At 41.9% G+C, this 21,886-nt stretch overlaps 1 protein-coding gene across 2 annotated transcripts in view; it reads left to right on the top strand.

Moving 5' to 3' along the window:
* Positions 1–21,103, top strand: part of LOC309439398 (programmed cell death 1 ligand 1-like) — a 41,880-nt gene extending 20,777 nt beyond the window's left edge. The window contains exons 3-8 of one of the 2 annotated variants that reach the window (XR_014183976.1): positions 5,343–5,426; positions 5,826–5,878; positions 10,959–11,303; positions 12,456–12,491; positions 15,288–16,406; positions 21,037–21,103. Coding sequence is in view for 1 of the 2 variants with exons in the window: in XM_082051932.1 (XP_081908058.1) it covers positions 5,419–5,426; positions 5,826–5,878; positions 10,959–11,303; positions 12,456–12,491; positions 15,288–15,391 (546 nt within the window). In the remaining variant the exon portion in view is untranslated. Of the gene's footprint in view, positions 1–5,342; positions 5,427–5,825; positions 5,879–10,958; positions 11,304–12,455; positions 12,492–15,287; positions 17,377–21,036 lie in introns of those variants that run through there. The other variant, XM_082051932.1, reaches the window with a different exon arrangement.
* The last annotated feature ends 783 nt before the right edge of the window (positions 21,104–21,886 follow it).

Here is a 21,886-nt window from a genome sequence, read left to right on the forward strand (position 1 = left end):
CCTGTGTACAGACATCCTTCTGGTCACTAGATTGACCTTCACCCAAGGGACCCAAGCAGATGACAGATATGAAATTCCTCAGAAATGACAACTGGAAATATAGATGGCATGGATCTTGATTGCCTGAGAATTCAGACCAAACATAACATGAAACCACCAAATACCCACAAGACTGGAGCATCATTTGATCAGTGTTGAATTCTGCTCACTTGTGTACCAAGAATGTGCTTCCTTCTGAAACCTGAAATGAAACATACCATATTTAGCATCAGTCCCCTGAGCCACCAAAATCCTTCCCATTTTGCAAAGCCACAAACAACTTCAGTTTAGTCTGAGCAATATTAGAAAGGTTATTTTGAAATCAAGAATAAAGCCCAGTTTCCTGAGCATTCCAGTTTATCAAGTGTACTAGCTCATATAAACTCCCTGTTTGTCCAAACACATCCAGAGTTTTGCTGTTTTCTTTGAAACCTTTGGGAAGGTGTTTATGAGTTTGAATCCTGTAATTTCTGTTTCTCCCACATCATTTATTTCTACATGCATGGATACATTCCTCCGTACCAAAATTATTTATGCAAAGCCAGGGGAAGGTGTGCAAGTTCTTGCTGCAGTACAGCTTTCCACTGGGAGCAAGTCATGTACCATCACTCTTTCTTTCTTTATTCCTGGAAAGGAATAACTTTCCAGTTAGTTAGATATGCCTTTAATAACAAACTTTCAATGCCCAGAGCCCAACTGTTACCCACGATAAAACTCGAACAGGCAGCAGGAAATTCCAGCAGCATGGGGAATCAAAGCAAGCCCAAAGCCAGCACCCCACCCACCTCACACCACCTCCTCAGCTCAGGTGCTGTGACTGGAGCACAGAGAGGGAAGAGAGGGAGCGTGTACAGAGTACACAACACTCCAGTGCACAGCAGATAAGGACAAGTTCAGCCAGTTTTAAACAGCTATAAACTGTGCTAATACAAACATGAAAATCAGAGCAGCCGCCCTCAAAAGCACATGAAGTTTGCTACAGTGCACCTGAAGATAAAGATTCCAATCCAAGACTCAGCACATTTTGCAGCCTGAAGCTCCAGACATTCCCCCAGGAGGCAAAGGGCATTTCTTCCAGCTGCCTTAAGCCAAGAGGCTGAATCACAGAACAGTTAGCTACAGAAACACTGCCTGACGCTGCCCACAAATCCCCAGAAGATTGTTTTCTAATTAGGTTCATTTATTTCAAAAGCTAAAACCCTAAAAGAGAAAGCCACTGTCATTTTTGGATACATGCCAGTATGTTCCTCACTGACATCTCTTAAGTACCTTTCCTTGAACTAATTATAGAACAGGTTTCTAGATGATGCATCATTTTGTTTATGGGTCGCTTTCAGATAAGATCAGAAGCAATCACCAAGTTTCGGTACAGAGTGTTGCATCATAAAAACTTTCTCTAAGAAGCCAGACCATAATTTCTGCTTGCGAGCTCACACATTAGCTATCTACTAGCTATTATCTTTAACCTAAAGGTAAAAGAACTGTGTGGTGACGTGAGGAGAAAGTACTTAAAGAAATGACAATTGCCCTGATGTGGATAAGGAATAGTAAGGTGACATGTCTCTGCTCAGGGTGGTCTCAGGATTTCAGAGAGAAAGCTCCCCTTGTCTTCCTACAAGGATCAGTAACAACAGTCAGCTAGCATAAATCTGTTTCCAAAAGCCAAAGACGTACAAAGGCAGGGGAGAATCACTTTAAGAAACTAGCAATGACTAAGTCAAAGCTTTGCCAGGTGGAAAACCAGCAGTTTATTTCTTGGCAGCAGCCTTCATTCATCTGCTAGGTGATTTTGGCTAATCCTTTGAGAATTACCGGTGTAATTCTCCAGCTGGTGCGTGTTCCAACTTGTATCACCATTCATTCAGTGCCCGGCTGCATTACACGTGTTACTCAGCCAGTACCAGAGGCTGGCAAATGAGGTGGAAGAACTGGCAAACAAATCAGTCCCTTCAATATAATATCCGAATTGTCACATCCACTTAGTTCACAGCAGCTTTTAAATCAGTGTCACATTTGGTGGTAACTACACAGAGATACATCCTCCATGTCAAAAGGGTTCCAGCTCAGCATCTCCCTCCCTGCCAAGCCCCCTACTTCAACTCATCATCCCATAACAGCCTCTCACAACCCTTCACTAGATGTTCAGTGCCTGGGTCCCTTCTGGTCTAGATCCCAAATTGATCATTCTTTGCAGTGACAGTACACAGGTGAACTGTGGCCACAAGCCAAAGCCAAGCTGACCACTCAAACCAGTTGTTTTTCTGGTACCGTAACCTGGCTGCTCAGCCACCAGAACTGCTGCCTGACGTATGATCCCAGGTCGGTCACACTCCAGCTGCACCATCACTGATGACCAAACAGCTGCCCACAGAATTCAGAGCGAGGTTTAAAGCAATAGGGGAGACAGAAAACAACACAAACACACACCCACTCCACAACCAAAATGACACAACCACAAACAAACACATCTGCACACAATATGGTCCCCTGACTCATGCACAGCATCTCTGTCCAAGGCATTTTCCTCCATCCTGCAGTCCCAGCTGTCCTGACTGCAGGGCTGTTCACAAAGGAATGTCTTTAATATACCACACCCACTATTATTTCCAGGGTTAACAGAGCACTCACCAAAAATATAGTTTTCTTAACATATTTTGAAGGAAGCATTGGGGTGCTCCAAGAGCATAAAGCCTTCAACAGTAGCATTTAAACCTTTCCTCACCCTCAACCCTCCTGCACTGGAAGGAGACAACTTGAATAAATTTACTTTGGGACACAAAGTCCTGCTATTCTACAGGCCCTGTGAACTGTTTGGTTACTTGGCCACTTGATTGATATAATTTTATTACAGGCTGAGCTAATATGTTCAGTAGATGGCCTCACACACAACACAAAAGTTGGATGACAGAGACATTGCCAAGAAGCTATGAGTTTTGCAATTTAATCATATGCTTTAAGCATATGTTTTATGCCTTAGTTATTTCAGATAAGTCAGCGTGCTAAAAATTTATTAATTAGTGGTTTAATTCCTCAGGAAGTGATTCTTCATTGCAAAGCCTTACTCAGTTAATTGTTTTAACCTCTGACAAAACTCCTAAATAATTCCTGTGTCAGATTAAAATGTATAGTAAATGGATCAACTTTCAAACTTAAAAAAAAATGTTTCTTAACTTCCTAAACCTCCATTTAATTTAAGCCAGAACTTAAAGGAGGAGAGAAAAAAATACATAGATGCGCAATATCAAATAGAAACTAATTCTTCTAAATATTGAGCCATGTGGTGACTGAAACATCTTACACCAGCCAGGAACAGATCTCCCCTTTAGTGCACCAAGAACAATCCTTCCGGAGGCTCAGTGTAAACATTTTTGTTTCAAGTAGAGTCAGCTCAATCCAGAAATATTTCAACTAAACAACACTGGATTAAGCTAAATTGAGGGTCAAGTGCTAGAGTTAAACCAGCCTGAAGCATTCCAGCTGCTAGATATTGCTTCCTAAAACAAAGACTTTGCTCCTCCTTTATGCACAAACTTAGACTTCAGTAGGGAAGTAAGAAAAGCACATGAATGGAAAGAGAGCTAAACGTTCACATGCAATTTGGTATTTCAGGTGTGATCCCACTTCCCCCCGCCCAGTCCAAGACTTGCACAGGCATTTGTGAGAACCAGAAACCTGACAGACACTCTGTGAAATTAAACCAACCAAAGCCAGACATGCAAACAAGCCGGCTGGGCTGGAACAACCACCTCTGTGTGTTTCTTGAGTCAGTATCAAAACTGTTGGAAAACAACCAACTCTTCAGAGAATGACATCACTTCTAGGAGCTCTGACTTTTGGGTCATTCCTGTCTGCCATTATTGCACCTTTACATGGTCTTGTTAGCTGGCCACGCCTACAAAATTTTTGGTTCTTTCTGCATAGGAAGACATCATAAGGACACCTTTCACCTACAGATGGAGTGGGCATGGTACCACTAGAGAGCCCAGCTGCAGAGCACCAGCCACCAGGCTGCCCTGCACCTCACTGCTGCCTTCACAGCAAGCTGTTGCGGAGCCCAAGTCCCTCCAGATGCACTTTGTTCTTGTCCCAGTGCCAGGCCAGACCACAGGATGAATTTTCTCCTGATGTTTTTGCAGAGAAGCCTTATGTGGAGTGGAAGATCTGTACAGAGCTGAGAGGATAAACTCCATGGAGAACTAGTAAGGCAAACAAGAGTGGCCCCATCAGTATCTCAGTTTCATTTACAAAAGACAGGCAGGAAATGCGGAACAAGCTCACTTAGCATAAAGTTACACCTTTGCTTGAAACAATAACCATTACAATGGGGAGGAAGGCAACCACAGGAGAAGTTCATCAAAAACATGCTGGCCACACTGGTTTTAATGTCAAAGAAGCCTAAGATGGCAGATGGCTTGCACTGAGCATCAGGAAGGGCTGGCAAATGAAGCATAACCAGAGCCTTGGGCCACAGGAGAAAAGAAGAAACACAGAAATACAGTTCTTGGACCTTGCTCACCCCAGGAAGCACCATTGCACCAGAAGCAATGGGCAGGAGAACACCACTAGCATCTTCCCCAGACAGAGCTGCCTCAACAGGAAGGGAAGAGGACCTTGGCTAAACCACCACTTCCACTATCAGCATTATCTCTGGGGCACTGGTGAAGAACAGTCACTCAGATATTTGTACTTCTTAAGCTATGAGATGTTATGAGGACAGGGAGAGGAAGCCCAACATACCACATTCTTCCCTCCTCCCCAACTCTGTTCCCTCCTCCCCCAGCTTTGAAAAAGTACATGATTTAACAGCTTCCTCAAGTAATTTCTTCTAAGCAGCATTTTCCTTATAGGCTTATTAGCTGTGTTTGTATTTTGTTGGTAGATGCGGAGCTCGGGTGGTAAAATATTTGGCATTCTGAGGCATGGTGTCTACACCTCTTGATAAATATAACACCCATTACATTTCAACACCTTCTTTGATCTCAGCTGACTACAGAGCAAGAATCCCTTCACCGGGTTGAAAGCTCAGGGATCAGCAGTGCACTGTTTGTGACTCACGTCCAGCCTACACGTGAAAATAAGTGTGCTCCGTGTATTTCAAGAGTGTGTTCAGAGCGTAAATACACACTTGTGTATATAATACAGAGAGTGTATACAGCGAGTGTACATAATAAGACACTTTATTATATGCACAGAATAAAAGAAAACTGACTGAACCACAGCAAAACAAGTACAGTAAATAACCTATCCAATTCTGGAGGAATGCTCATGGCAACAAAAACTAAGAGTCTTCCACTCTCTTGCAGAGACAGAAGTAGCAGCTGGAGCAGCTGGCGAAGCTCACAACACTGAGGGATTCCTAAGGGCTGGGAAGACACAAAAATGAAGTGGTAAGCTACGCTTTTCTTGTCCTGCAAAACAGCTGAAGTTAAGGAGCCAAGCAAATTGTGTTTATTTACCAACAGAAAATAACTTCAAGAGCAAACTATGGCTATGTATATGCAATTAATTTTGTCCACATGAGAATGCAAGGGGAAGTATGGGTCTGGTGTTTGCAACTGAAGCCCCATCGCATTACGCCCACTGAGAAACCTCAGATCTACAGGCAGGACATATGATCCACACCCAAACAAGACAGGGATTCTAACCCGTCCAACTCTGTATCCAGATTCTCTTTGCAGATGAGGGAGTTGCAAAACAGACCATAAATTATGCTAGAGAAAAGGTCCTTGATCTCTGCTCTAGTGTTCTAACAAAGCATTCAGCATTTCTCTCTCTCACTTTATTAGGGAGACTCCTCTCTGGATGGTTGCCTGCTTACTGTTTGCATCTCTACCCAGAGGTAAATATACTACAATACTCATCTAGGAATTTGTGGAAGCGTTTATATGTGAATGCACAAACCGCAAACTGATAATCTTGGAGCAAAACAGAACAGCTATGTGCTTTGCTTTGAATGTCTTTCATCACAGCCCAGTTTGCAAGTATCTATAATAGCATCGTGATAAACCTCTGCATCTGAAAGAAGTGGTTTCAAGATTAAAGTGTTTCAGGCCCACAAATCTCTACCTATAAAGTTTATCCTGCCCACATCCTTAAAAATACCCTACTATTCCCATAATACTAAGGATGACTTGGAATCTCTTCCTTTACAAACCCCCAAATGCCTTGCATCTCTTTTTGTATTTAAACACATTAAGTTGCTGCACTTGCTAGAGGCATAACCAGGCAAGTGAAAGGACTGGAGCCCAGCAGCACTGTCTCTCCCTGAATCTTCGCACATGCTCTGCCAAGTTCTAGCAAAGTTGGGTTTCTGACATTACATATAGATTAGACATAGTCTTCCCTGTGCAAAAGACACACTAGTATGTGCCAGTGAGGGAGTTTTTATACAAGCTGCAGGGGCAGCTCCCTGTAATGTCCTTATCTGATGCTTAAATGCAGCAATATTAAAACCTCTGCATGTGGTCAAGACTCCTCTCTTTGCCCAAAGGGGCCTCAGTTTTACCAAGTGCTGTGGTGGTCTAGGAGGTTACACTTTATCTAGAACTAGTCTTCCTCTCTCTTCTAAAAGCACAACTGACATTTTTTAAGGAAAATTTTCACATGTCTTAAAGTAGTGTGAGTGCACCTGCAAGCATGCAGAACCATCTGAGTGACCACCCTTGGACTCTTTCCTTCCTAAAGTAAAGGAATTCAATTCAGTGTTTCTGGGCAAGCAACTGGGATTGCAAACAGCCCCCTGCCCTCCCCAAAATACTTTTGTACATAGTCAAGACATGAGCTTGTAAGGAATCATGCAACATTACCTTGTCAGGATAACACATTTGAGTTTAAACTCATAAGTACTCAGAAACATAAGAAATTCCCTGTTGCCTTGTTTCTAACACTGAAATGTTTTTCTGCTACTTCCATGATTAAACTACTTTATCTACTGTCAGAACTGAGCTGATATCACCAGAGCAAACTTGAGAGATAGATACACTCAAGAGCTTTCCACTTCTAAGCCCTTTTTCCACAAGTCATAAACTCTAGATCACCTACTGACATCCCAGATTCCTCCAGTACAAACAATGTATAATTAATTAACAAAGATAATTACCCTAGATCATCCTCAGGAGGGGAAAGGAGGGGGAAACAAAAAGAGCCCAGTCTTTGTGATCTTCTCTACACCACACTTTGGATACTAAAGCAGCAGTGTTTTCTCACTGTAGAAATCTTAGAGACTGGTTAAATTAGCACACTCAACTTCACCTAATAACCTGAAGCTTTTGCGTAACATTTAAAATGCACAGAAAAAAAAAAACAACCACAAAATAAACTCATCTCACTTTATATTTGAGTCTTACAACTGCAAGGGAAAGCTACATTCCAACACACATTTATTCCACAGTAGAGAACTGCACCTTCCATATGCAAAGTTTACCAGGTAAATCCAACAAGCACCACCCACCCTGCTTCACACACCCCAGCAGCAGCTTCAGTCTGCTGGCCAGGCAGCCCTCTGCTTCCACACCTCTTGATACCTCAATAGCCTCAGCAAGAAGCTTAAGGCAACATCACCAACCTTCAGCATGACTTCCATCTTCTTCTGAAAGCTGGCTTTCCTAACAGCACTTATTTAATCTGCACCCAGAAGTCTCTTCTTCCTATCTTAAGAAGCTCTCATGCAGTTGCAGGCTCTGTTAAATAACTCATTATAGACAGATTTCAGTCACCTGTTCTTGTCCCAGGCAACTGCAGGAAAGCCTGTTTTTTAGCCTCCTGCTGCCCCCGTTTCACCAGGTGAAGGCAGAGTAAGGTGGGGTGGGTTGAACACCATGAGTGTGTAGAGTCACCACAGATGTTGAAAGGTTTACACACCAGATTATGCAGGAAAGGAACTATTATGCTGGGCTCAAGTATGCTGGGTACTGCTGTCCCCCATCTTCACAGAAAGAATTAAAAGCCAAAAAGGAAGTAGGTGCACTCCTAAGAGCACTATCAAATTTAGAAGTGACCACAATCAGAAGGTAGGATCAACACCCTTTCTCCCTCTTCTCCTCTTTAAGCAAGTGCTTATTGTCAATTATTCTGAATAGAGCTAAAAGTTTTATTGATTTCAAGATTATCTTTCCTTCACCCACGTGCAACAGCGTACATTGCAAACACTCTCACTCCTAATGGCATCCTGTGACAGGACTCATCCCACCAGAAATCTCTTCTGGAGGCTCATGTCTTCACCTGAACCTGAGCCTCAGCAACCTGATCTAGTTGAAGATGTCCCTGCTCATTGCAGAAGGTTTGGACTAGATGAGCTTTCAAGGTCCCTTCCAACCCGAACTATTCTATGATTCTTCCAGGGCTTCCAAAACACCTGCAGCAGCCTCAGGCATGCTCATCTCCCTGCTGTGCTTAGCTAACCATGGCTACCATAACTACAGTCTGCTTTTAGAGATGGCCTTGCTTCAGAGAGACTCTACTGAGCACAGCCTTACTGGGCTTCCCTGGCCTAAATAGCTCAGGGATGGGTCTCAGGCTGCTCCCTCCCATCCTGCCCTTCCTCAGCTGGTGGTGGCCCTTCTAGGTGTCCCAGCTACAGCTAATGGCCCTGCCTGGGTATGTCACTAGTTGCAGGGCTCAGGCAACCTCATTGGAGAGTGTAGGGTCATACATGCTGTGGCAGTAAGGGCACAGTGCAGTGGAGGCTGAGCTTTATTATAAATAAAATAAGACACTTCTTTGGATACTGCTGTAATTCAGGTTCCCCTTGAGAAGCAAAAACTGGTCAGCAACTGATACAGCGTGAAAATGCTTGAGCTCTCAGCACAGTGAGAGGAGTCTTGTTCCACTGATGACTAGAAATAGCACTGGGGACATGCATGCAAAAGTTTACATTGCTGGGCAAAAGTAGACCGGGATTTTCAGCTGAAAAACTAAGGAAATGTGATACTTGGTGGAAGAGTTGTAATTCAAGACACTTGCTTGGCACTGCAGTTTTGCTCTCTGAATTGTACTTTTCCTTCTGCTTTTATGTCTGTCTGGATGGACACAATGTGACTCCAAACAAGCCTCAAAAGAGACACTGATAAATATAGAAACAGAGGCCTGAGCACGTAACAAGCAGAACCCTGGTTGATGTCAGTGACTTCAAGGGGGAACTGGGACTCTCTTCAGTCTTTAGCCCAGTATATGCACAGAGCTGGTGCAGACCTAGAACACAGGAATGATGACACTGTAACCAAAAACATTTATTTCCATATTTAGTCTGATTACTTACCCCTTATGCTTCACAGAACTTTGGCCATGAAAACAGATTGAGTTCTTTCACAGTAACTTTTAGCTTTTCTTCCTGGCTCAATTGCAAGCTAATGTTGCTTTTGTTCTGCTCCCTGCTGGGGATGAAACTTTTCCATCCAAATTAATTAAAATCATTAATTAAAATCATTTTATGAAACAGGTTTAGTCAAAGTGCTAATTTAAGTCCACATTCTGTGCTGGAAATATCTAGTTTTCTATGCTTTAGAAATGCACAGAAACCTTCTCCCATACCTCAGACTTCCCCTAGAAAATATTACACCACAATCCAATAAGAGTTGCCTTACATGATAGCGTCAGATTCCCCGATTTGTGCAAGTTTCAGTATACTTTCAACTAACTTGTAAAAATTTAGAAAAAATAATTAGTATCAAAGTTATTAAATTAACAGTGTGTGTGAGATGCATCTGTCTTCCTGGCCTGCCTGCCTGTCTGTCTGTTCACCAGCAGGCTACCCGCACCGTGCTTCTTGCACGTCATGGAACTGGTTGGTAACATCTCTGCCCCATGTCCAGGTCACCCATACAAAGTATCTGGCTCCCCAAGGCCTTGGAAAAGTCGTTTACCTAAAGTGGGAATGACAGACCTTCTTTCTGGCGTATTAGGAGAATAAATATACCAAAGAGTATGAGAGATCCAGGGACGGGCTGGCAAGAGCCCTGAGTGCACCTTGAAAGACCTACTGAAAAAGGCTTTGTTTTGTCAGACCTTTTGCAAGATGTCACAGCAGAAGGGAGATGGGGCTCTAGCACATTATTTAGAAATCAGGAACCACTCTGGTGGGAGTTCATGGGATCATAGAATAGTTTGGGTTGGAAGGGACCTTCAAAGCTCATCTAGTCCAAACCCCCTGCAATGAGCAGAGACATCTTCAACTAGGTCATGTTGCTCAGGTTCAGGTGAAGATGTGAACCTCTGGAAGAGCTTTCTGGTAGGATGGGTCCTGTCCACAGGATGCCATTAGGAGTGAGACTGTTTGCAATGTATGCTGATGCACGTGGGTGAAGGAAAGATATTCCTGAAATCAACAAAACTTGTAGGTCTATTCAGAATAATGGGAAATAAGCATTTGCTTAATGAGCAGAAGAGGGAGAAAGAACATCTTCACCTGAACCTCAGTTCAGAGAGACCAAACTCATCCAGGACTTTTCTCTTGCTGATATAACACCTTTTTCACATTTCTCCTTTTTTCAGCCAGACTTCAACTTGCTTAATCCTGTCTGCCTGTCTTCACTTTCCTGCATCCCCTTCTGCCTTTGTGAACTGGCCAATTCATTAGAATCAAATCTGACACCTGGTCTCAAAGACTAAGAACCCCAGAAGCTGGGAAAAAAAATCACCAGCTAAGGAGACAAGCTCAAGCAGCACCCACACTGACAAAATGAAGGCAACTTGCAAACAGCAACATCTGTCCTGCTGCACAGCTGGCTGGGCACTGAGCACGCAGGGTCCTCAGCCCTGGCGTGGCACATGCTGCCTCCTGCCTGGCTGCAAGCAGGAGGACACAGGCAGAAGGAGGAGGAGGAAGAGAGGCAAGAATGACACAATGAAGCCATATTATAGGAAACCTGGTGTCCCTGGCTCTGCTGAGCACTGAGAAAATTGTCTATTTTTTTTAATTCCAGGTCAACCAGACACAACGTGCTATGCATTTGTTGGAGAAACTGTCATTTTGCCATGCACCACTACCTCTCCTGGAAAGTTGAATCTTTCTAAATCAATGCTCTACTGGCAGATTGACACAGTCGTAGTGCACTTTTTTCTCGATGGGGAGGATTCACTGATTTACCAGAGCAAAAGTTACCATGGCAGAACTAGTCTTTTCTCGGACCAGATGGAGCACGGCAACTTTTCCTTAAAGCTCTCCGATGTCCAGTTATCGGACACAGCTGAATATACTTGCATTTACAAACAGACTGGGGACCATCCCAACGAAACACAGAAATCTAAAGTTAATCTCATTGTATCAGGTAAGATATTTTTGATTCAGAGGGAGGGACCTGAGGGAAGCATTTCTTGTTGACAAACCATATATGACCATCAACTGAAATTACTTCAATTTTTAAAGCAAATCTTCACTTAGTTCCACTTTGTTCCATGCTTTTCTTGGAAGAATAAATTAGAAGGAAAAAAAACCCCAACATCTTTGTTAAGCTTCAGCACCACATATCCACAGAAGTAGCAGAAGACACTAATGAATAATGAGGTCTCCTCAGCTTTTAAGCATTTGGTTATTTATGGGTTTGCATTGTCCTAGACTCAGCTTGTCCCAGAGGAACAGGAGACTTTATTTCATTATTTGCACTTGGGTCTGTGAAGCAGGATTAGTTTCATCTCTGGCAACTGGATCCAAAGTTCAGGCCATAGACCCTTTCAGATGAAAGACAAGCAGTTGCTAATTACCTTTGCACTGGCAGCTGGAAGATCTGGATCTGGTGTCAAGGCTGGACATATGCAACAAGAATTATTAGTTTTCTTCCTCAGGAAAATGAGTGAGACCATAACACATGCTTGAATCATGTCAAGCAGCTGACCAAACATGTTTGAATTACCTACAAGCATGGCCAGTAGAATGATGGGGCATTGGGTTTGCACGGCTGACCAACTGAAAAAGCAAATTAAAAAAGGGGTTACAAGTCCAAACAAATAATATTTTTTAAGGTGTTTTGCTTGAATAAATTGTCTGGAAACTTTCATTATGGTCACACCACACACATATTATTCAGCTTAAAATAATCAAAAAGTTATTTTCTAGTAATATAAACACTTTAATATCTTTGTTTTAATGCAGGTAATTCTCAAGAGAAAAACATTTTTGAAATGTAAAGTGAAATACTTTTGTCCAGAAAACTTCAAATTGAACTGTTCTGCAGATTTCAAAATGAAAAAAAAATGTTGAAAATGCAGAATCAAAATGTTTTCACCGTCTCATTTTTGGGAGCAGCAAAGCATCTTTAATTCTGTTATCATATTTAAACTTTTATTTTGTTTGACAAATGTATTCTTTCTCAGAAAAAAAAAAAAAAAACAACCAAAACAACACTAACCCTTAGAGCAATTATCAGTACCTTTTTCTGTTCTAGGCTTAAACAAATAACTTTGGTTATTGTGTTTTCTTCCAGCTCCATCTAGCACTGAGGAGGCACCTTCCCCTTCTGGTAAGGCAACACTCCTTACCCTGCTAAGTGTCTAAGTGATTATGCAGTGTTTGAATTTGAATTTGCAAGATCGCTAAAACGTACTGAGTAGAGAAAGTCCAACAGACTTACGGTGCTTGTTCTCTCTAAGTCTAGCAAAATCCAGCTGTCCCAGACAGGGAAAAGTATCTTCACCACTAACACAGACTTAGACCATAGAAAGAAAAATACTGAATTGCCAGCAGTCACTAGTCCATAAAGTTACTCAGCATAACTGGCATCATAAAAACCAATAAAAACCAAGTAACACGGAAGCCATTCAGTTCTCGGAGTTAAGGCCTTTGTTAATTGCCTTAGTATGAACGAACTACCAGATCAAGAGATTTGGAAGGTCCTTTTGGGTAAATAAAGTAATAAATATTCTAAAAATACACAATTAATGACTCTACATAAGCTTTTCTGGGAAAATTAAAGTAGATCTCACTCAAAGGCAAGTCTGAAGTATAGTGCAGATGCTAACATCTAGGTTTAATAATGATGGAGAAGTAACTACATTAGGGTCATTTGTAAACACTTCTGGAGTGAATGCAATACAGAAGGGCTGTCCAGCTCTGACATGCCATCGTCAGGAAATTCTCCTGTAAAAATCCTGCTTGTAAGCCAAATTATTCTTATTAGCTCTGCAAAGACTTAAACTGGTATCAAACCTGTAACATTTTGTCATATTAAAATCAATAGCTGCATGTTGTATTTTCCTCACTGTAGATGAAAGATACAATCCATTACAGAACAATAATTACATTACAGTTAACATAGTAAGTTCAGCCGCAATATGACGTTACAGCCAGATTAAGCAGCAATAAGTTCAAATAGAAACTAAGGAAGAGAAATGTTCCGGTGTTTTATCTCATGATCACACAGAAAAAAATCAGCTCTGTACTTCATGAGCAATAAACAGCTTGAAAAATTACAGGAAATATCCTTTTCAGACCTAAGATAGCTCCCCAAGCTGGCTTAAAGGTCTTTAAAAACCATGAAGTTAAATTCAAGATGGTATCGTGTGCCTTCAGTGAAACAGCACCACATTATAATATTATAAAAGCAAACAGAACAGGAGCTAGAATATCTCTACCTGTTACCTTCCACAAGAAATAACAAATTATCAGGAGTCAAACTTTTTAATGCAGTAGCAGTGGAAGTTTCTCAAAACGAAAAGGTTAAGTAGGCTGCATTTAAAGGAGGTGATTGTATGTTTGGCTCAGCTGAAAACTTTCTGACAACTTTTCCTCAATGTAAGCTATTTCTTATGGTGAGAAGTTATTTTCATTGAAAAAGCAAACAAACAAAACCCAAACCAACACAAACAAAACCCACAAACAAACAAAAACCCCTGAATGGAACAAGGGGCAGTGCTTCAGCTTTGCTATAGGAGAACAAACCAAATCACACCCTTTGCACACTTGAAGGTTCTTGTACTGCTGGATTTTGGGGAAGGAAGGAACAAAAGTCTCATTTTTGAAACATAATTCTTTGTAAAAAGGAAAAAATATTTCCTGTTGTCAACTTTTTAAAAATCTGCAAGTCCCATTTTTTTCATTTTCAGCAATTTCTTAAGAAAGGAAGAGAATCTGTTTTGTATTAGTTGTTACTTTGGAAGGGACTTCTGAGTTAAATGACCTGATGGGAACAAAGACACAGTACACAGAAATAGTTCTCAGACTTTGCAGTCATCATCACCAGATCAGCAGATATTTATTATTTTTAAATAAAACAGAAGGAGTTTTGATTTGTTTCACTTCTGCTTCATTTCTATTTATTTGCTGGCTTGATTAGTTTTCCTAATTATTTTAAAGAGCCTAATTTTACTGTCACCCTACTGTCACCTTTCTTGCAAGACTCCCGCTCGGTCAATCGAATCTTGTTTTAATTTTTTTCTGGGAAAAATGCAAGTGCCAAGGGCTGGAAGAGGTCACAGGAGGCCAGGAGACTTGCTACAATCCTACATTTATTTTGAAGCGTTACTGAGGACTATCCGATGTTTACTTGCTCTTTACGCTTTAATACCACATACTACTTCTACGAAGAGGGGGAGGAAGCCCCCGTACTAGCAATAAGTTAACTGCAGCGATGTTGAGAAAGCTGCTACCATAGCAACAGGAGCAGCTTAAGAATTGGTACAGAAAACAATATACAGCCTGATCTTCCCAGAGAAGGACTTGAACCTAAACACTTATAGGAAAAATTTCTCTACACAGGAAGTCAGGGGTTCAAAATGTTTGTTTAGTTGGTTGGTTTTTACTGGTGTATTACATCCAGCACGGGTCGCAGCCACCATCTGTGCCAAGGATAATCTGTGCTCTGTGTCCACATAGTGGCTCACATACCAAGAGTGGCACACAGTGCTGCTACCACCTAAATATCTGTGGCCTAAACTTTTTAATACTTATTACCATTATTTACAGACTCTTAAACACAAGGCCCTAAGTAGGCAGAATGATAATGTGTTATACATGCTTTTAGTTGTTGTTGTCCTATCGGGATTTTAAACAAGTATTCTCAGTCATCCAGAAAAGGAAGTTGTGTTCATTGTTGCTGAGTGTCTGTGCCTGTTATATGAAGGAGAAAATTATTTGTCACCATACCTTGCGACTGTTTTTTCTGGATGGTACACACACACACACAAAGGAGAATTTTGAAAATGAGCTAAAATCCACATAATGTCACAGTCTTTCACAAACAATATGTCACACAAAATTCAAATACACTTCTTGTCAAGCCACTAGTTACATGCTGACTTTCTCTTTTTTATTTTTTCAGGACACAGCCAGGTTTCCTTCAGGAGCCCTGCTGATGTACCACGTCTGGCTGTGCTTCCCATCTTTTTCCACCTCCTGGTCATGCTGGGGGTTTGTCACTTGTAGCTGGGGAAGCCAACCTTCTCTTTGGGGAGTTCTCCTCCCCAGAGGACCTCGCTGGGCAGGACAGCTCTGCAGGGTTAGTGTGACAACTGTTCCATGTGGAAGAAGCATCAATAGCTGAAAACAAGCCTAGCACTAGGTGTGTATGTCCTGTATTTTGGTGTTCCACAAAACCAAAGGCAACAAAACTCAGAGGTGGCAAGTCTGATTTTTCATTTGTTTCCCGTAGCCCAGTTTTAGCGCTGCCAGTATATTTTATTTTGGATTTTGTGGTTTTGCTTTAATGACAGGATAAAAGACTCACAAAACTACAAGGTCACATTATAACTGACCTCAGTGAGACCTTTTGCCTAAGATCTCATCTGCTGTCCTTCAAGAGAATTGAAAGGAGGATAAAGAGTAACTACCCTCTGTGTCAGATAAAAACTGGAAGTCAGAAGATGCTCGCGGTTGGTGAAACATAAGGATGGAAACCTTGTGAAACTTGAGCCTGTGGAACTTTAGATTCTACTTTTACCCTTAAGCGTCATGAGCTATCAGTTTTCCACAAGAAATGTATTTCTTCATCGGAAGGCTGAAGCTGACCTAGAAAAATAAAGGACATTCATGAAATATGAACATAGAGGAAGGAAGTGATGTATTATTACAAAATCCACTTCTTAAATAAGCCGAAAGCTTTAGGAGGTTGAATTCAGTATTTTTTCTTTTGTCATGAAACACAGAAAGGTAAATGTTATCATCACGCAAAAGCTGGATTCATAAGCTAGAACTGTGCAATAAGAAATTGTTACTGTGACAATGTTACCTTTGGAAGAAAAAAAATAATTAAAAGCTAGTAAGACTAATTGTAACTGATACCTATGCAAATTAAATGGATTTAGTTCTGGAAATGTTTGATTCAGGTAGCATAAATGTCCTGTGTAAAACTAAGATGAAAGGATCCTTTGTACCAATAGTATCGGAGAATCATAGAATCACAGAATCATTGAATAGTTTGGGTTGGATGGGACCTTCAAAGGTCATCCAGTTCAACCCCCTGCCATAAGCAGGGACATCTTCAACTAGATCAGGTTGCTCAGAGCCCCGTCCAGCCTGGCCTGGAATGTCTCCAGGGATGGGGCATCTCCCACCTCTCTGGGCAACCTGGGCCAGTGTTTCACCAACCTCATTGTAAACAATTTCTTCCTCACGTCTGGCCTGAAGAAAATGCAGAAGTTTTGTTTCCGGCCAGAGCTGCCGCAACTGCCCTCTTACAGAACAAAGAAGCATCTGGAGAACCACTGACCTGGGCTGGGAAACAGCGGTGACTGCCCTGCACTCCTCCTGGCTGAGCCTTCAAGCACGGGGAAGTGCACACATAGAGTCGTTTTGATTTGGAACAGTTCCACCCTCTTTCCAAAGGAAAGACAGGATTGTTTTTGCAAAGAAGGGAACAGAAATAAAATAGAGCTTTAAATGGTATCCATTGAGGTAAAGGACTTTCTTAACAATGGGCCCTTTCCCCGTGGTGGGGAAGAGAGACAAAACCCTGTGCACAGCCTGTGCTGCTGCAGCTGCAGTGAAGCTCAGTTGGTACTTAGACTGCCCTGGGTACAGAGCAGCTTAGCGTAGCAGCTGGGGTCCCACTTCACAGAAAGATTTGAATAGAAGAATTGTACATACTGTGATTGTCCTTTGTGTCCTACACTCCAAATGTTTATCTCATATTCCATGTATTTTTCAAAGCAAAAGTTGATTAAAAATAAAAACCTAAAAACAAAACAAAACAAAACAAAAAAAAAAGAAAAAACCCTGATGAGAGCAATTGCTTGGTCTCTAAGAGCTCTTTATTTGTATTCCAGTTGTTCCTACAGTTAGCTAGGCTCCCTGTGCAATCAGAAAAGTCAAAAAGGTGGCATCTGTACAGGTCTGTTGGTCCCAAAAGTCTGAACTGCATGCCATCATCTCAAGGATGGTATAACTTCTAAAATCTAACAGCCACTTAAGCAGCCCTCCACTTTTCAAGAGGTGTTGAGGCAAACGAACAACACAAGCAGCTCTACTCACAAGTACAAGCTGTGTGACTATATAGCTGCATTTCTCAGGCAAGCAAATGATTAATTACCTAAACACCTTTATTTAGGCTGGCAGGGTTAGAACAGAGCCTCGCTGCTGCAGAGAGGGACAGCCCAGTCGTACATTTACTGTGCTGGCTGGTGCCTACATGGGTGCTCAATTCCCTCCGTCCTCTGCCTCTTTCACCCTCAGAAGCGATTCCCCCCGCCTGTGCAAACTGGCATGAATCACAGTAAGCACATGAGCAGATGAAGTAGGAGGAATGAAGGGTGAGGAGAAGACTGGATGACCTCTAAATGTTGCTTACAACCCTGTTTTTTAATGACTCAGATTTGCAGCAGCACTTGGGACGTTTAAATGTCCCTGTTTATTATATTCTCCCAGCGCAGTAGTTAATGCCGTTCCCAGTAGTAATATATGGCCACCATTCTGATTTCCTGGGAGACTGCAAGGGAAGGTTTGAATGACTAGCAGACCTTGATTTGGCCTTCCTTGCCTGGGTGGTGACACAGCAATCGTCTGTCTTAAAGTTCACTCAAGTGCAGAATGTGAGCAGCACACACTTCTCGTGTTCTCCAGAGTTTCATCATGAATGAGAGGGACAGCTTTGAAAACAGCGAAGCACAAAAACAATTCGCACATTTAAGGAGAAGGAATCTCTACTTCTCTCACCTGTAGTACCTTCGTGGCTCACACCTATGTATTTCATATGGCAAGATCATAGACTGATAATCCATTACATTAAAGAAATTAAGAAATTCTTGAGCATTACTCTTGCAAAAAAACAGGTGTAAAAGCAAGTTCATGTATTCATGTTTAACAATGACGCTGGTAAGAGACAAAAAGAGTTATTTTCCTCATGTTGCAGTTTATCCAGGTTTATGCAGTGAGGTTGGTTTAACTGGTTAATGCATTTTGCTGAGCTCCTTTCGGTTCCACGCAATGTGGGAGAAATGGCCCATATAGATCATCAGCAATAAATACATTCAACGTGGAATTTTCACCATTATTTCAGCTAAATCTGAGGGCAGTCATTCACATGGCATGATACTCAGTAGTTGAATAGAGGGGTCTGAAAATAAGCATGGAAGGTGATTATTTTTAAATATGCAGCAGGAAAATGCGTTTCAATTGTTTCAGCTTCTGGGGTTGTCCAAGTTTAGCCCCTTCTCTTCCCCTCTCTCTTTCTGCAGAGATTCTGACCACCACTGAAATCACCTTGGGAAAGATAACGTAATATCAGTTCCTTAATTGCTCTGAGGGCTAAGGCTGACCCATGCAACAAGCAAGCTTCCCCTCGCCCACTGCAAGCCACAGGAAGGAGGAAGAAAAACAGCTCAAACAAGTTGCTCAAGCCCTGGAATGCAGGCAACTCTCAATTCTTTGAAGACAGAGGATTATCTAAGCTCCCACTCTGAAAAAATAAAACCACTGTATATGTATACACATACATATAAGATACTCGTAGCTTGCAAATGCACAGACCCTTGAAGAAACAGTGTTTGCTTTCAGAAGTATTTCTTGGCCTGATAGAAGTCCCTCCCTACGAACCTTGGGTTTAGGTCACCTTGGCTATAATAGCATCATTATTTAAAACCAAAGAGCAAAAATCAAACCCCCAAAACCACTACCAACAAAAAAAACCTCACTGTGTACTTTTATGACTTTATACTACACTTTCCCTCATTTTTCCATGATTAGTAGCACAGGAAGGCTTTAGAGCTCAACAGGGGATACTACACTAATCAGTCACTGTGGGGAAGATATTAGTCTTAACAGGACAGCAGGGCAAAGGCATTCATTAAGGATGCAATTGGATTTGCTATTTACTTCCATTAAACAAGTTGGAAGCCTCATTTGTTTGGTTCCCTCTACACGTCCAAAATGCCAACACAAACACATCATAACCCAAACACGTCACCGAGAAGCCAACAACTGGGACCTCGTGCCCAGGTGAGCACACAGCACCCCCCGCTCCATCGGAGCCAACAACCAAAGGGTAAAACTGAAAAGCGCATCTCGGTCTCTAACTCTCATTCCCTTTTAAAAGAGGGAAAAACAATCAAACAAAAACAAAACAAATCAAAACAAACAAACAAAAAAAACACCAAGCAATGCTGACAAATTTGTGAGCACTGCAACAATCTGCAGGGAAACATTTTGTGAAGTGTTTTTTGCATTTAAGCGTCAACGAGGGCAAAATGGGGCAACCAGGGCAAAGTGGGGCAGGCAGAGACCCAGCTGAGAAGTACCAAGCCCCACACACACCACACAAGTTAACCCCACCGCTCCACGAGAACACCAACCAGGGTATTTATTACCACCGTGTTTCAGTAAGACACTGTTCTTAAATGCTTTCCACAGATCAAAAATGCCAGGATCCATCAGCCAGATATCACACGCCTCCTTGTGGAGGCTTGAAGAAAAAAACCTTCTTTCAGTTCTTATTTCTGACGGCATTTAACAAAACATATTCATCATAAACTTCTGTCCACTCGGCTGAGACCAGCAAACCCCTCAGCAGCTCCAAACAGCCCTAGGGAAGGAAAAACCCAACTTGGCAGACAACTGTCTTTATTAATCTCTAAATGCATATGGAATTTCCTTCCAAATTTACAGTGGCTGACAGCCAAGATGACAATCTTACATCTTCCACCAAAGTTAAATGACTGTCTATTAATAAAAAAACTTTAAAAATATGCACATCAAAGGTCTGTACTCTGCACATTACTGTGAAATTAGAAATAATTTAAAAATGAAAGGCAATGCTGGTGCAAAATACCTTCTCCCTTAGAAAATGTTATCTCCGAATGATGGAAAAAAAATAAGGGTAAAACAATGCTCTACAATGTGATTTTTTTCTGAAAATGAAATGTTGTCCTTGATTTCCCTAGTGCATATCTGTTTGTCCCATCCTCACCAAATGTCCAAGCCTTCAGCACTGACAACACCATACGGGTACCTCACTTTTTGTAACTACCTTGAAAAAACGTTTCAGGCGCTCAGTAGGAGCTGGTTCCTTAAGCATTCGTTACAATGCCCTGGTCTCAAACAGTCACCAATACTGAGGCCATGATTTTAAAATACTGCTGTTATTTTAGCAGATCAGATGTCCTGTCAAATTTAGGTGAGCTTTTCAATTTGCATATTCAATTGTTAGCATGTGCCACTGTGATAATCCAGCCTGGAAGTCACAAAGACAAGAATGAACATGACCAACACTGCACCTGCTTAGAAAAGGAAACGGCGCATTACTTGTAGTCTTCATTATTTGGTATCTGGATTCAAGAAAGAATGTCAGAGGACTGTAAAAAGAGGCATCATCTGGATCATCTAGCAAGCAACTTACAACAGTCGGTCACTGCATATTAGCAATTTCTTCAAAAAAATTTAATAAGGCATCTTTTTCCTCATCAGGCCTAAAACTAAGCAAGAGAAAAGAGCGCTTTATGCTACCACAGCTGCACTTAGTAGGAACTGCAGATATGAGAAACCCTAAATACAGCCCTGCTATGGTGAGCGGAGCTAACGAAGAGATTTAACTCACAGTCACAGAATCACAGAACAGTTTGGGTTGGAAGGGACCTTTACAGCTCATCTAGTCAAACCCCCCTGCCATGAGCAGGGACATCTTCAACTAGATCAGGTTGCTCAGAGCCCCGTCCAGCCTGGCCTGGAATGTCTCCAGGGATGGGGCATCTGCCACCTCTCTGGGCAATCTGGGCCAGTGTTTTACCACCTTCATTGTAAAAAATTTCTTCCTTGTATCTAACCTGAATCTCCCCTCCTTTAGTTTAAAACCGTTACCCCTTGTCCTGTCACAACAGGCCCTGCTAAAAAGTCTGTCCCCATCCTCCTCGTAGGCCCCTTTTAAGTACTGAAATGCCGCAATAAGGTCTCCCCAGAGCCTTCTCTTCTCCAGGCTTAAGAGCCCCAACTCTCTCAGCCTGTCCTCACAGCAGAGCTGTTCCAGTCATCTGATCTTCTTGGTGGCTTCCTCTGGCCCCTCTCCAACAGGTCCATGTCTTTCCTGTACTGAGCACTCGAGTTGGACACCATACTACAGGTGAACACAATTTAGATCACTCTTATATCAGATGGTGGTACCGTTAACACAGGCAGCTGTTGTTCTACTCTCCCTCTACTGCAGGGATTTCAATACCATCTCTGTTTTGTCATACTTTTTGTCACCAAATTTCTTGTAAAACTGCTGCAGATGTACGAAAGACTCACATTTTTAAATGTCATTACGTTTTACATGAACGATGACCTCCCACAGTCTGCTAAGCCTCTGCATACAAAATTTGCATTAAAAGCACTCACTTATGTACAAGCAAATCTTATGGAGGAAATATGCACTGAATCACACAGAGACAGTTCTATATTCCTTTTCTTATCAACTTGATACTGAAAATTTCCTACAGAATCTGATACACAAGCAAA

Source organism: Streptopelia decaocto (genome assembly GCF_964273445.1).
Source record: "Streptopelia decaocto genome assembly, chromosome: 1".
In the NCBI taxonomy this organism is placed as follows: Eukaryota; Metazoa; Chordata; class Aves; order Columbiformes; family Columbidae; genus Streptopelia; species Streptopelia decaocto.